This window comes from Neovison vison, chromosome 14 (assembly GCF_020171115.1).
Source record: "Neovison vison isolate M4711 chromosome 14, ASM_NN_V1, whole genome shotgun sequence".
NCBI classification, from domain to species: domain Eukaryota; kingdom Metazoa; phylum Chordata; class Mammalia; order Carnivora; family Mustelidae; genus Neogale; species Neogale vison.
In genome coordinates this window covers 6,253,595-6,268,894 of record NC_058104.1, presented here as the reverse complement: position 1 = coordinate 6,268,894, position 15,300 = coordinate 6,253,595, and the positions used below count along the sequence as shown (strand labels likewise).

General features: G+C 42.6%; 1 protein-coding gene across 4 annotated transcripts; it reads left to right on the top strand.

Moving 5' to 3' along the window:
* The first annotated feature begins 217 nt into the window (after positions 1-217).
* On the top strand, positions 218-14,951 carry ZDHHC4 (zinc finger DHHC-type palmitoyltransferase 4). 4 transcript variants are annotated; one of them, XM_044233829.1, is made up of 8 exons: positions 218-396; positions 827-965; positions 1,601-1,724; positions 2,501-2,574; positions 3,679-3,857; positions 5,561-5,686; positions 7,328-7,572; positions 14,593-14,951. In XM_044233829.1, the coding sequence occupies exons 3-8, from the start codon at positions 1,608-1,610 to the stop codon at positions 14,881-14,883; spliced, it is 1,032 nt and encodes a 343-aa protein (XP_044089764.1). In that variant the 5' UTR covers positions 218-396; positions 827-965; positions 1,601-1,607; the 3' UTR covers positions 14,884-14,951. The 4 variants fall into 4 exon arrangements, with proteins under 4 accessions (XP_044089764.1, XP_044089765.1, XP_044089766.1 ...); XM_044233830.1 differs by having other exon boundaries at positions 239-299; XM_044233831.1 differs by having other exon boundaries at positions 251-282.
* Positions 14,952-15,300: the final 349 nt, after the last annotated feature.

Genomic DNA, 15,300 nt, shown 5'->3' with positions numbered 1-15,300 from the left:
AGGACCGCTTTTTTAAGATTTCCTGGTAATAATGCTCCAAAGTTCGATTTTCCAGCCCTCGGACCCGACCACCCCTCATGAAAGGTCCAGCGTGCGAAGCTACCAACACCATTCCAACCGCGAACACCAGCCGCGAAACCCACCCCCAGCGGCTGCCTGTCCGCCCGCCCGCCCACATTTCCGCCGGAAGTCGGCCTAGAGGCCTGCGTCGCGTGCTGACGTCACAGGCCCGCCGGAAGTTTAAAGAAGCGCCCTGAAGGCGTCGCTTCGGTGCGGCTGGAGGTTGGCTGATCCCGGCTGTAAGGCCGCCTCCGAGGGATTTTTTTTTTTTTTTTTTGACACTCAGCTGGCCCAGGGGTGTCTGTCTCCTTGTCTGATACGCCCTTCCACCTGTGTGTGAGTGTGTATGTGTGTGTGTTTGTGGGGGGGTGTGCGGTCGCAGCCCCACACCTCCACCCCGCCGGGTGCTCAGGGTACCCACCGTATCCCCTCTGCACCTTCTACACCCCGTCCCCCAGCCAGGCTCCCGGCCCCCGGGGAAAATTCCGGCCAGGCCCACCCGCCGGGACCCCGGGATAGTGTAGCCTCGGATAAGCCTTTCTGTCCGGTGGCCAGCGTAGGCACCTCAGAGATTAGGAATAGGAACCAGGATCCAAGGCTCCTGGCTTAATCTTCCCAGTTAGCTTTTCCTCCCGAAGTCCTATAGTCCCGTTCACTCCCGCGGGATCTCAGCATCCCCTGACTTTAAAATTAGTTTCCACACTTTTTACCGCCCCTGACTCCCACCCTGTTTTATTGTGTGGGTGTTTTATCGCTGTCTCTGCAGCCAGATCCAGCCTTCTGGAAGAACCATGCCTCCTGCAGCTTTGGGTGCCACCTGTTGTGCCAGGCACACGCCGCTGCACACGAGCAGATGCCGTTTGAATTCTCCGTGAATGTTGGGAGGAGGAATGCCCGAGCTGACGGTAGAAAATTATCCAAACGGGAAATATGTAGGCTGGGGACCCTGAATCACATCGTGAGAATTGCTGCTCATTGTTTCCTCCGTCTTACCTCGTGAATAGTTTGTAGTTTGGTTATCTCAGTTGGAAGTCCTGCCCGGAATCATATCTGCTAAGGCCAGAAGTAACCGTTTCCAGTTAATACAGGCTTGTGTGTTGACTCTGGTCCCCCTGGGTGATCCACGATTGTTGTGGGAGTGAGTCCCCGACTGCCTCTGGGGGATGTTTGTTCCAGTAGCATTGTCAGCAGATTCTTTTGGGTACATTCCGTATCAATATCTACGTGGGTTTGTATTTAAGTAAACACAAAGATGATTTGTTGCTGGTGGGAGGGAAAGTGTATGCATTTTGCACATTTTCCCCCCCATTTAATTTTGGAATTTGTAGGCAGAAGATGCCCTAAATAAATCACAGTGGTTTGATTAGGAAGCTCTTGAAGGACAGTCTCAGTGCAAAGTGGGTGGTCTCAGTGCAAAGCAGGGTGTGCATAAGGGCTGCTGAATTCTGTTTGGGGAGCCGTTTACAGAGTTGATATCTAAGAATATGCACCTTGGAATATATCCCCCAGTAGTAGTCACACTCTTTCTGTTTCTTTGTAGCCCCAGGATGGACTTCTTGGTTCTCTTCTTGTTCTACATGGCTTTGGTGCTGATCAGTGTTGTTATGATCTGCATCTGCTCAAAAACCCATTACCTGAAGGGCCTGGTCAGAGGGACAGCACAGGTAATGGCGATGCCTGGAGACCGCTGGATTTTGACTACCACCAGTCTAAAAGGCTCGTCAGTTCCCTGATGGAACAAAAAGAGAGTTGCCATTTTTATTATTTGTTCAGTTCTTTCATTTATGGTATTTGTGGTCTATTCAAAAGTCTCTCTCTCTCCTTTTTTTTTTGTTATTGTTGAAAGTAATTTTGTGATGTCGCTTTGAGAGAAGATAACATTCTCAAGTTTGGCTATTTTTCTTTGAATTTGATGCCTGTAATTGGGCCTGGCTGTGAGCAGTGTCTGCCTAGAGGGTCCTGATGCGTGGAACTGGGGGCTGTATGACCAGGGAGTAAGCCCCAGGCTGCCAACCATCCTTCCGGGGTCAAAGTGAGCAGAGTTGGGGTCAGCAGCCTTTGGGAACGGGTTGACTTGGGACTGACCTGGATTAATGCCTAGTGATTGCAAATGGACTCTGGAACGTCGGATTGAACCCAAGGTAGGGAAGGGAGTGGAGTTCACATTAACATTACCTACCAGCCCCTCTACTCTCCTTCCTTTGCCTGAAGACCGCAACATGGTGCTTTCTTTGGAGTTAGAGTGGAAAGGTAGGAGAGGAACTGGCATCAAAGGAAGACCAGCTGAGGGAAACCCTTTATTTTATTCTCTTTCAAATCTCTTCTCTGCCCTTAATGCAGAAACACAAATCCCCAGTATCACTAGCTCAAAGGGGAGTATCTGGTATGTTTGGGAGCGGGGAGAATGCGGAATGACATTGAATCCTTCTTTTTTGTTTAGATAATTTCCTATATAATTCCAGAATGCCTTCAGAGAGCTATGCTAAAATTGCTTCATTACCTCTTCCATACACGGTATGAGTTTAAATACTTTCTTCTTTTTTGTTGTTGTTTTTTTAAAGATTTTTTTATTTATTTATCCGACAGACAGAGATCACAAGTAGGCAGAGAGGCAGGCAGAGAGAGGGGAAGGGAAGCAGGCTCCCTGCTGAGCAGAGAGCCCGATGCGGGGCTCGATCCCAGGACCCTGAGATCATGACCTGAGCCGAAGGCAGCGGCTTAACCCACTGAGCCACCCAGGCGCCCCTAAATACTCTCTTCTTGTCCGGGTGGGTCAGTTGGTTAAGCATCTGGCTCTTGGTTTCAGCTCAGGTCCTGATCTCAGAGTCCTGAGAGTGAGCCTTGAGTCGGGCTTTTTGCTGGGCATGGGGCCCGCTTAAGATTCTCTCTCTTCCCTCTCCTTCTGCCCCTCCCCCTGCTCGCTGACACTCTCTCTCTCTCTCTCAATAAGATCTTGAAAAAATTAAAAAAAAAATACTGTTTTCTTTTCTGTTTTGATTATTATTTGTTGCTGTCCCCTAGCTTCAGGACACTGCTTGTTGGTTTCCAGCTGGAGTTCGGGGAAGGAAGCTGAGAAGGATCAAGAGTCCTGGGTTTAGGACCTCTGCTCATAAATAATCTGCCTTTTATTTCTGGAGTTTTCACAGAAATATTTAAGGAGTGGCAATATTACATGCATTCCTATGAAAAGAGATACATCCTGATACCTCAATCCCCAATAAAGACAAAAGGGGTGCCTGGGTGGCTCAGTCAGTTGAGCCATCCAGCTCTTGATTTCAGTTCAGTTCATGACCTTGGGGTCGTGGGATCAAGCCCCACTTTGAGCTCCCGGCTCAGAATGGAGTCTGCTTGAGATTCTCTCTGTCCCTCTGCCCCTCCTCCTGCTGTCACACGCTCACACACTCTCTCTCTCTGAATAATTAAAATCCTAAAAAAAAAGTTAATATATGACATCTATTGAGTACGGAGTATTGTGAGGCAATGTGGGAACTGTCTCACATCGTCTCTTGCATAATTCGTGCTATTATCAAGCCCAAAGGAAGTGGTTGGGCCCAGGTTAACTTTAGTATGACACGATTTCTTCATGGAGAAGGCCACATGCTGCCTTTTTGCTTTCAGAAACCACACCTTCATCCTTCTGCACCTTGTCTTGCAAGGGATGGTTTACAGTGAATACACCTGGGAAGTATTTGGCTACTGTCAAGAGCTGGAGTTTCCCTTGCATTACCTTCTTCTGCCCTACCTGCTGCTGATTGTAAACCTGGTGTTTTTCACGCTCAGCTGTGTGAGCAACCCTGGTAAGTTGAGGCCCCCAGTGTGGAGACTGACGGCAACTCAGCCATCCACCTGCACGGTTACAGACGAGTGATCCCTCTGGGGACTTGGTAAAAGATGCGATGTGCCGTGCCTTCATCATCTTCTTGTTGGGATTGTCTTCTGATTTTATTGGTTTCTTCTTTGACCCTTGGGTTATTTAGGACAGCCTAAAATTTTCTACATGCTTTTTTAGTTTATTTTTTGATACTTTGTGTTATGTAGCGAGTTTGTGGTCTCTGTGGCCCTGTTTCAAAAATTTCATTGGTATTTGCATCATGCCCGGTTGTGTGTCATTTTTGTAAGTGATCTGTGTGGTTTTGAAATAATGTATATTTTCTAGTTCTTGGGTGTAGACAGCATGTGGGTTCATTAAGTCAAGTTGGTTAATTATGTTCACATTTTTTATGTTCATCCTAATTTTTTTGTTTGCAATAACAGAGGTATGTTACCTCATTCTGATGATAGATTTGAGGTTTCTCCTTGTCAGTTTTGGCTTTACTTATTTTGAAGCTATTATAGATGTATGTATGTGTAGGTGTGTATAATAGTTATGTATATATTTGTATTATATGCATTCAAGTTTAGAATTGGTATTCCCTTTTCCTTGAATGTTTTTTCAAAATACAATGAGCCTCTTTGTCACTAGTAATGCTCTTTGCTCTCAATTTTTTTTTGTTTGATATTATACTTTTTTTAAGAGGAGAGAGGGGTGGGGGACAAGTGGCAGAGGGAGAGGGAGAGAGAGAATCTTTTTTTTTTTTTTAAAGATTTTATTTTATTTGACAAAAAGAGGTCACAAGTAGGCAGAGAGAGGAAGGGAAGCAGGTTCCCTGCTTGAGCAAGGAGCCTGATGCGGGGCTCGATCCCAGGACCCTGGGATCATGACCCGAGCTGAAGGCAGAGGCTTTAACCCACTGAGCCACCCAGGCACCCCAAGAGAGAGACTTTTAAGCAGGCTCCATGCCCAGCGCAGAGCCCAGCACAGGCTTGATTTCACAATCCAGAGATCATGACCTAAGTTGATATCAGGGGTCAGATGCTTAACCGACTAAGCCACCCAGGTGCCCATTACCTTTTTTTTTTTTTTGATTGATATTTGCTTGGTATCTTTTTTCCATGCCTTTACTTTTAAGCTTCTCTATCCTTGAAGCCCCACCTGTCCATCAACTGACGAATAGGTAAATGTGATGTGCCTTTTCAATGGAACAGTGTTTGGCAATAGGAGTGATATGTGCTAGAACATAGAGGAACCTTGAAAAACTATGCTAAGTGAAAGAAGGCGGGTATGAAAGCCTACAAGTTGTATGATGCCATTTATAAGAAGTATCCAAACAAGGCAAATGCATGGAGGCAGAAAATAGATTACGTGATTGCCAAGGGCTGGGATTCGAGAGGGTTGGGGTTGACTGCTAAGGGGTTTCTTTCTGAAGTGATAGAAATGTTCTAAAATTGATTGCAGTGATGGTTGTGTAACACTGTGAATGGACTAAAAACTGTTAAGTTGTACACTTTAAATGGGTGAATTGGGCTTATGAACTGTATCTCGGTAAAGGTATTTATTTTAAAATGAGTTATTTAGAATAGTAAATACAGACGTTTTTAGTCACTCTTTGTCAGGACAGATTTTGTGAACGTTCAGTCCATCGGATCGCTCGAAACCGACACTTGTCCTTACGTTTTTCAGGTACCATAACAAAAGCAAATGAGTTATCATTTCTTCAAGTTTATGAATTCGACGAAGTGATGTTCTCAAAGAATATGAAGTGTTCTACTTGCAATTTAAGGAAACCAGCGCGATCCAAGCACTGCAGTAAGTTTGGCTTTGGTTCATCCCAGCTCTGTCCTTGCACAGCAGACACATGGTCCTTGTAGCAAGAAAATGTTACAGAAATCTAGAAGCAGGACCAGTTTTCTCCCAGACATGGAGCAGCCACTGCCGGTAGAGGCCAGATAGTGGTTTCTTACAGATGACTGGAGGTGAGCTCTTATTTTATTTTATTTTTAAATTTTATTTATTTATTTGAGAGAAAGAGAAAACATGAGTGGTGACGGGGCAGAGGGAGAGAACGAAGCAAACTCTGCACTGAGCAGGGAGCCTGACACAGGGCTCAATCCCAGGACCCCAAGATCATGACCTGAGCCAAAGGCAGACATTTAGCCCAGCTGAGCCACCTGGGCTCCCCTGAAGATGAAGCTCGTAATGTTCTTGTGTAGTGGGCATCTCAGCCCTGGGCATAACAGCCTTTCCTTTGCCACGTGGTAGGTCTTGTTACCCAACAGGAATTTCTGTGGGATGTCATGTTTGCAGATGTCTTTCATGGCAGAGCCTACTCCTCTGGGGAATAACCAAGATTCTAGACTAGTGCTGTCCAACAAAAATACAAATTGAGCCACATGTGATTTAAATTTTCTAGTAGCCACATTACAAAAGTAAAATGAGGGACCATTAAATTTAATGATACATTTTATTTAACCTAACATACCTAAAATACCATTTTAATGTGTAGTCAATATAAAAAATCATTCATGGATAGTTTATATTCTCTTTTTCATACTTAGTTTTTGAAATCTGGTATATATTTTCCATTTACAGAACATGTCTACTGAGACACTAAACTTCCCTTGGAACTACTTGATCTATATTTATATTTTATAAAATTTGCAGCAGGAAGAGCAGATTCACATACCCAAGTTATTCCAGAAATTCTTACATGTTTTAAAATAACTGAAGAGCAGTAGGCTGGGGGTGGGGATGGTGGGGGGGGTGGGGAAAAAAAAAAAAAAGAAAAAAAAAATAAAATAACTGAATCAGTTAAAATCTTAAAAAAAAAATAAAATAACTGAATCAGTACCGAAAAATCATTTTCCTTTAATGCCTACATAATGCAGATAAATTGATTTGACTTTAATTGATTTGACTATAATTTTAAAATTATATCTGTTCAGGGGCTCAGTGGGTTAAAACCTCTGCCTTCAGCTCAGGTCATGGTCCCAGGGTCCTGGGATCGAGTTGAGCATCAGGCTCTCTACTTGGCAGGGAGCCTGCTTCCTCTCTTTCTCTCTGCCTGCCTCTGCCTACTTGTGATCTGTGTGTCAAATAAAGAAATAAAATCTAAAAAATTAAAAATTAAAAAAAATATATATCTGGTCAAGTAATGCTCATATTGAACTTAATGGAGCATTGCATAAATTGAAAAACTATCTAGAATTTATCAATATCAACAGAGTATGCTTTCAGATTTTTCTTGTAGCCACATTTCAAGTGCTTACTAACCCACCCGTGGCTCGTGGCCACTGTACTGACGCTGTGGTTCTGATAGCTCGGTGATAGCAGCCGTCATTTCTTCCAACTCATACTGCCAAGAGTTCATAAAAATCTCCATAGATGTGCGTGGTCTCATTGTTCCATCAGGGACTGACTCGGGCTTGTGGCTTTCCCCGTTCTGTGCAGGTGTGTGTAACAGGTGTGTGCACCGTTTTGACCATCACTGTGTTTGGGTAAACAACTGTATCGGGGCCTGGAACGCCAGGTACTTCCTCCTCTACCTCTTGACATTGACGGCCTCAGCTGGCACCATGGCCGTGGTGAGCACTGTGTTTCTGGTCCAGTTGGTGGTGCTGTCGGACTTGTATCTGGAGACTTACGTTGATGATCTGGGACACTTCCAGGTTGTTGACATTGTCTTTCTCATTCAGGTAATTAATGTGCAGGTAATTATGTTGTAGGGTGTATGTTTCTGACTTTAGGTTTCAAAATTGGAAAAAGGACATTTTCCTAGTCAAAAGATGAAGCCGTTCCTTTTAAAAAAATTAATGTCACTTTTAAATATTTAATTACTTATTTAAGATTTTATTTATTTGAGAGAAAGAGAGTGTACACGGTCACACGCATGAACAAGGGGAGGGGCAGAGAGAGAGAGAGAGAATCTCAAGCAGACTCCCCACTGAGCGTGGAGTCTGACACAGGCCTCAGTCTCACAACCTTGAGATCATGACCTGAGCTGAAATCAAGAGTCAGATGCTTAACTGATTGAACTATATACAGGTGCCCCAGTATATAGTTTGTTTAGTTGATATATAATACATTTACCATAGAATTCATCTTTTTTTTTTTTTAAAGATTTTATTTATTTATCTGACAGAGAGAAATCACAAGTAGACGGAGAGGCAGGCAGAGAGAGAGAGAGGGAAGCAGGCTCCCTGCTGAGCAGAGAGCCCGATGCGGGACTCGATCCTAGGACCCTGAGATCATGACCTGAGCCGAAGGCAGCGGCTTAACCCACTGAGGCACCCAGGCGCCCCGAGAATTCATCCTTTTTTTTAGTTTACTTATTAATTAAGTAATAAGTTTACTTATTTTTTTAGTAATCTCTACACTCCATGTGGGGCTTAAACTTATGACCCCAAGATCAAGAGTTACCTGCTCTTCCTACTGAGCCAACCAGGGGCCCCTAAAATTCATCCTTTTAAAGTGTACAATCTAGTGGTTCAGAGTTGTGTAACCTCTACCACCATCTAATTTCAGAACATTTCATCACCCCAAAAATAAACTCTTACCTATCAACAGTCATTCCCCATGCCGCTCTTTCTTGGCAACTACTAATCTACCTTCTTTTTTTAATGGATTTGCCTTTTCTGAGTATTTCAGATAAATGGAATTGTACAGTATGTGGCCTTTTGAACTGGCTTCTCTTTTTTAGCTTAATATGTTCAAGGTTCATCCATGTTGTACCATGAATCAGTATTTCACTCCTTTTCGTGGCTGAATAATATTCCGTTGTGTGGATGGAGCACATTTTATTTGTTCATCACATATGGACACTTGAGTGTTTTTACTTTTTATTTGTTTTTGAATAAGGCTACCATGAACATCTGTGTATGAGTTTTTTTGTGGATACAGGTTTCCACTACTTTTGAGTCAGACCCAGGAGAATTGCTAGGTCACATGGTCACTGTATTTGTAATCATTTGAGGAGCTGCCAGATTGTTTTCCAAAGCATTGGAAAACAATGCTCAGCATTTTACATTCCCACCATCCATGTATGAAGGTTCCAACTTCATACATCCTTGCCGGATGCTTGTTACTATCTGTCTTTTTGATTAAAGTCATCCTAATAGATGTGAAGTGTTGCCTTATTGTGGTCTGATTTGCGTTTCCCTGATGACTTAACGATGCTGACCATCTTTTTGTGTGCTGCTTCGCCATTTATATGTCTTTTTGGAGAAGAAGATTTAGAGGAGAAGCTCATTTTTTTGGATTGTCATTTCTTCTTGTGTTGTGAGATTTTTTCATATAACCTGGACACTTGACCCTTCACAGGTATAGAATTTGCAAGTATTTTTTTTTTTTGAATTTGCAAGTATTTTCTCCCATTCAGTGGGTTGCCTTTTCATTTTTGAGATAACTTTCTTTGAGATACAAAAGTTTCATATTTTGATTTTATATTTTCTTTTGTTGCTTATGCTTTGGTGTCATATGTAAGAATCCATTGCCTAATCCAAGGTCATGAAGATTTATACTTAAATGTTCTTCTACGTATTTATTTAGGTCTTTGATCCTTTTTGAGTCAGTTTGAGTATGTGCTATTGGGTTGGGCTCTAACTTGATACTTTTAGTATGTGAATGCCCAGATGTCCTGCATCTTTTGTTGAAAAGACCCTTCTTTGCTCATTGAATTGTTTTGGCACCCTTGTCAAAAATTAATTTACAATAATGTAGAGTTTTTTTAAAAACTCATTTGATGACTAAAAGATTTCTACTGAATTTATGGGAAGTGGCTTATGAGCAATCACTAGGGAACTGCTTACTTCTTCTTGAGTGTTTTTTCCTTTGGTTTCAAAGAATATAAAAATGCCATGAACAAGTGGGATATACTCCATGAATGCAAGGTTGGTTCAATGTTAGGAAACTGACTAATATTTTATACAGCAAGGTTGGTTCAATATTAGGAAATTGATTTAATATTTTATACAGCATTATTAAATATAAAGAACAATGACATGATTATTTCTCTAGATGCTGAAAAGTGTTTCACAGAATTCAACACCCATTCTTAATTTTTTTTCTTTTTAATATATTTTATTTATTTATTTGAGAGAGAGAGACAGTGAGTATGAGCGAGGAGAAGGTCAGAGAGAGAAGCAGACTCCCTGCAGAGCCGGGAGCCCGATGCGGGACTCGATCCCGGGACTCCAGGATCATGACCTGAGCTGAAGGCAGTCACTCAACCAACTGAGCCACCCAGGCACCCAACACCCATTCTTAATTTAAAAGCACTCAGAAAATAGGACTGTAAGGATACTGTGTTAATATGGTAAAACACAGTCTTTATTTTTTTTTTTTTAAGATTTTACTTATTTACTTGATAGAGAAACAGTGAGAGTGGGAACGCAAGCAGGGGGAGTGGGACAGGGAGAAGCAGGCTTTCCCCTGAGCAGGGAGTCCAATGCGGGGCTTGATCCCAAGACCCTAGGATTATGACCTGAGCTGAAGGCAGACGCTTAATGACTGAGCCACTCAGGTGCCTCGACAAAATACACAGTCTTAAAGCCAGTGTTTTTTTAAAGTTTATCTTGAAATAATTACTAATAAATTAGTTTTATAGGAGATTACAAAGAAACACACAGGAAGCCTATGTGCTTGTAAGCCCTTACCCCCATGCCAGCATCCCTCTACAACCACGGCTCAAGGCCAAAACCAAGCAATTGAGGTTGGCACAATCCCCATAGCCAATTCAGATTTTACCAGTTACATATGTGTTTATTTGTGGTTGTATGTGTGTGTGTGTGTGTGTGTGTAGCTTTGTGCAGTTTGTCCCATGTGCAGCCATGTACAACCACCACTACAGTCAACACACTATATTACCCATCACCACACACTCCCTCATGTTACCGCTCACAGCCACAGCTTCCTCCTCACATCCCTAATGCCTGGTACCACTACTCCCTTCTCCACCTCTGTTATTGTTATTTTATGATTGTTACATAAATGGATCATACAGTATCTTTCTGAGGTTGGTTTCTTCATTTAATGCAATTTCTTTGAGATCCACACAAGTGGTTGCAGGGATCTAGGGTTCCTTCCTTTTTAACTGCTGTATAGTATTTCACACTTTGTTTAGCCATTCACCCTCTGAAGGACCCTGCGAAATGCTGCATTGAACATTCCCATTCACAAGTCCAACGTGATGATCTGTCTTCAGTGTGATCGTTGGGTTGCCAGTAAGTCCATTTTTAGTCTTGGAAAGGACCGCCATCCTCTTTTCTAGAGTGGTTGTACCCCATTGTACATCCTCACCAGTGAAGGGGGACGGACTGGTTTGTCTGGATCCTTGCTAGCACTTAATGTTATCACTGTTTTTCATTTTAGCCATTCTGATTGGTTGTGTAGTGATAACCTTGTCGTTTCAACCTTGAACAGTTTTTACTCTTAAAATTTTTTTTCAATTATGGGGTGGCTTAGTTGGTTAAGTATCCAATTTTTGATTTCTTCTCGGGTTGTGATCTTGGTGTTGTGGGACCGAGCCCCATGTTGGGCTCATAAATTGAAGACATCATGTCGCGTTGCCCCTAAATTCTTGAACATGCATTTTTAAAGAATGTCAACCTTCTCCTATATAACTATAATTATGTTACCTCACGTAAGAAAAGTAATAGTAAATCTATGTAATAAACCTAGGATATGTAATAAATAGGTACTAAATCATCTAGTCCATATTGAAATATCCCCACTGTTTCTCTTTTTTTTTTTTTTCATTTTTTTCAAATGAATCTTCTATAGCTTTTTTACCTCCTTGAACCAGATTTCACCTCATCGTTAGCCAACTGAATGTTGTCTTGTTAGTCTGTTTAAAATAATGCCCCCGCCTTTTTTTTTCATGAAATTAACATTTAGTAGTTTAGTTGGTTGTCTTTTAGAATGTCCCTTGTTCTAAATTTGCCTTTTTCCTACTTCTGTCAACAGATTTTCCTCTGTTCCTTCATATTAATGTGAACTGGAAGTTAGTCTAGAGCCCTCATTAGATTCAAGTTAAATATTTTTGGCAAGAATGCTTCCTAGGTAGGGATGTGTATTTCATGTTACTTCCCATCAGGTGGGACATGGGACCCGTGATACACAGCTCTCTCCATGGGTGAAGTGTGTTTTCCCCTTTGCAGTGTATATGGTTTTGTCTTTGTACTTAGGACTTTCTGTAGGATAAATTCCAAAAAATATGTACTGGATCAGAGATTATTGACATTTATAAATCTTTTGACTTGAATATATATTTTTATCAGTGTTCATTTCGTTGAGTCAGAGCTGGCATTGAGAATGCCCGGGGGCAGCAGGTGCTTCTAATTTGGTAGGAAACTACTGTGTATCCTTTTTAAAAATTCTATTTTTTTCATTGCTTTTGATTATTTTTCTCATTTGTCAGTTATTTGTAGATCTTTTATGAATTATGTCCTTTTAACTGTTTACCTATTTGATACTAAAATTACTTTTGATTTGAGATCGTGCAGTAATGACAGTTTATTCTTCTTTTTTTTTCAATTTATGTATCCTTTTCTGTATTAAAAAACTTACACCTCCTTTCTCATCAAATATATCTCTTTTCTTTATAACTTCAGTTAGAAAGTCCCCCCTGTCAAGAGATGCATCTGCTTCTCTCTTAATCCTGACTTTCAAATATACTGAACTCTTGGGGTGCCTGGGTGGCTCAGTTAAGCGTCTGCCTATAGCTCAGGCCATGATCTCAGGGTCCTGGGATCGAGTCCCTCATCTGGCTCCCTGCTCAGCAGGAATTTGGTTTCTCCCTCACCCTCTGCCCACCCCCCAACTTGTTCTCTCTCTCTTTCTCTCTCAAGTAAACAAAATATTTTTATAAAAATACTGACCTCTTTCAAAATTCATTTTTTTAATTTTAAAAAATAACATTAAAATTGAAGCAGTCAGAAGCGTTTAAAAAAAAAAAAAGGACGAAGAAGGTGGGGAATTGGGCATAGGTAGTTAAAGGTACAGAGTCATATTTGAAAGATGAGGAAGCCCTGGGGATACAATGTACAGCCTGGGAACTGTAGCTAACAATACTGTGTTGTATATTTGATGGTTGCTAAGAGTGGGTTTTAAAAGTTCTCATCACAAAAAAACATTGTAACCATGTGTGGTGACAGATGTATTAACTAAGCCTGTTATGATCATTTGCTGTATGTCATGTTATGCACCTTAAACTTTCAGTGTCCTGTCAGTTATATCTCAGTAAAGCTGGGGAGAGAAGCATGAAATTTTAAACATCTTTAGGAAGAAATGAAAAGAAAACGGGGAGATCCGCCCCTCCCCTCCTAACAACTTCACACCCCAGGGGCAACTACTTTTGTAGTTTGTTTGTTTTTTTAAGATTTTATTTACTCATTTATTTGTCAGAGAGAGAGAGAAAGCACAAGCAGGCAGAGTGGCAGGCAGAGGCAGAGAGAGAAACAGGTTCCCCACTGAGCAAGGAGCCCGACAATGGGACTCAATCCCAGGCCCCTGGGATTATGACCTGAGCCGAAGGCAGCAGCTTAACCAACTGAGTCACCCAGGCATCCTTACTTCTGTAGTTCTGTGTGAACATTTCAGTCTTTTTTCTTTTGTGTGTTTATATAGTCATAGGGAGTTTCATGGAATCTTTTTGTTTTTACACAAATACGATCCCATTGTGAGCCTCGCCTCTTGTCTTTCACATCCAACAATCTTTTTTTTTTTAAAGATTTTATTTATTTATTTGACAGAGAGAGATCACAAGTAGGCAGAGAGAGAGAGAGAGAGAGAGAGAGAGAGGAAAGCGGGCTCTCCGCTCAGCGGAGAGCCCGATGTGGGACTCGATCCCAGGACCCTGGGATCATGACCTGAGCCGAAGGCAGCGGCTTAACCCACTGAGACACCCAGGCGCCCCACATCCAACAATCTTTTGTCAATGTCTTTTCCAAATTGGAACGTAGAAATTGATCTCATTTTTATTGGCTCCTTTTTATTCCAGAGCGTGACTATCCCGAGGTTTGACTTCCTTGTGGATGGACTTTTTTTTTTTTTTTTTAAGATTTTATCCATTTATTTGACAGAGAGAGATCACAAGTAGGCAGAGAGGCAAGGCAGAGAGAGAGGAGGGAGCAGGCTCCCCACGGAGCAGAGAGCCCGATGTGGGGCTCCATCCTAGGACCCTGGGATCATGACCCGAGCCGAAGGCAGAGGCTTTAACCCACTGAGCCACCCAGGTGCCCCTGTGGATGGACTTTTAACGTGTTTCTTTTAGGAAGAGGGGCCATTAAAATCAGTGTAGTGAATACTCTTGTATGCACATTTCCATGGTCATGCTGTGTTGAGAGAGAGAGTGATCTCCTCTGTCCATCTGGACTTGATTTTGATGCATGAACTCAGGTCTGTAGTTAGGGCTTTGTTTTATAAACCACTAACAGGGAAGGCACTCCCTCCTGGGAGTATCCTTTCCCTTTTCCTTCAATGTACACGTTTCATTTAGCTCACTTGGAACTCTTGTACATACTCGGGTTTCCTCCCGGGCTCTTTTTCAGTGCTGCTTGTGGTTCGGTTTTGTGTTTAGATGGTCAGATGTGTATGCAGGTCGGGGAGCTGGGTGGGCAGCTCTCGAGTGTTTGCAGACTGGGCTGCAGCTGGAGGGTGCAACCCTTTCTAATGTCCCAGCCTGGCTGCCTAACGTGCTGTTTCTTCTCTGCCCCCAGTACCTGTTCGTTACCTTCCCGAGGATTGTCTTCATGCTGGGCTTTGTCGTCATGCTGAGCCTCCTCCTGGGGGGCTACCTGTGCTTTACTTTGTACCTGGCTGCCACCAACCAGACCACTAACGAGTGGTACCGAGGTGACCGGGCCTGGTGTCAACATTGCCCCCACGCGGCCCGGCCCCCTTCAGCAGAGCCCCAGGTCTACCGGAACATTCACTCCCATGGGCTTTGGAGCAACCTCAGAGAGATCTTCCTTCCTGCCACTGCACATTATGAGAGAAAGAAAAATTAAGAATGGGAAGTGTTACTGCCACTTAAATATAGTGTAAATTTATTTATACGAATAGACACTTTCTAAGAGTTGGTGTGGTGTTTCTTGGTTTTGGGGGGGTCTTTTTTTCTGGTTTCTGCATGTTTATCAATGGGCTCTCAGGGGTTCAGGAAGGGAAGAGAAAACTCTTGTTTCCTGGATGCTTAATCCATACAACTGCCACGCTGATTCCCGTGGTAGAAATCTTCCCTGTTCATCCTCTCGTCCCTCATCCTGTTGGAATGGAGTTTATCTCAAGTCCTGGTGCCAAGGGCATCAAAGATGACTTCTCAGAGGTTCCAGCTAACCTTGGTCTCCCACTGTAGAGTCTAGGCTTCCGAAGGAAGGGTCTTGACTGTGTCCCCTGATGTGCAGGAGAGTCTCAGTGAGGTAGGGTTG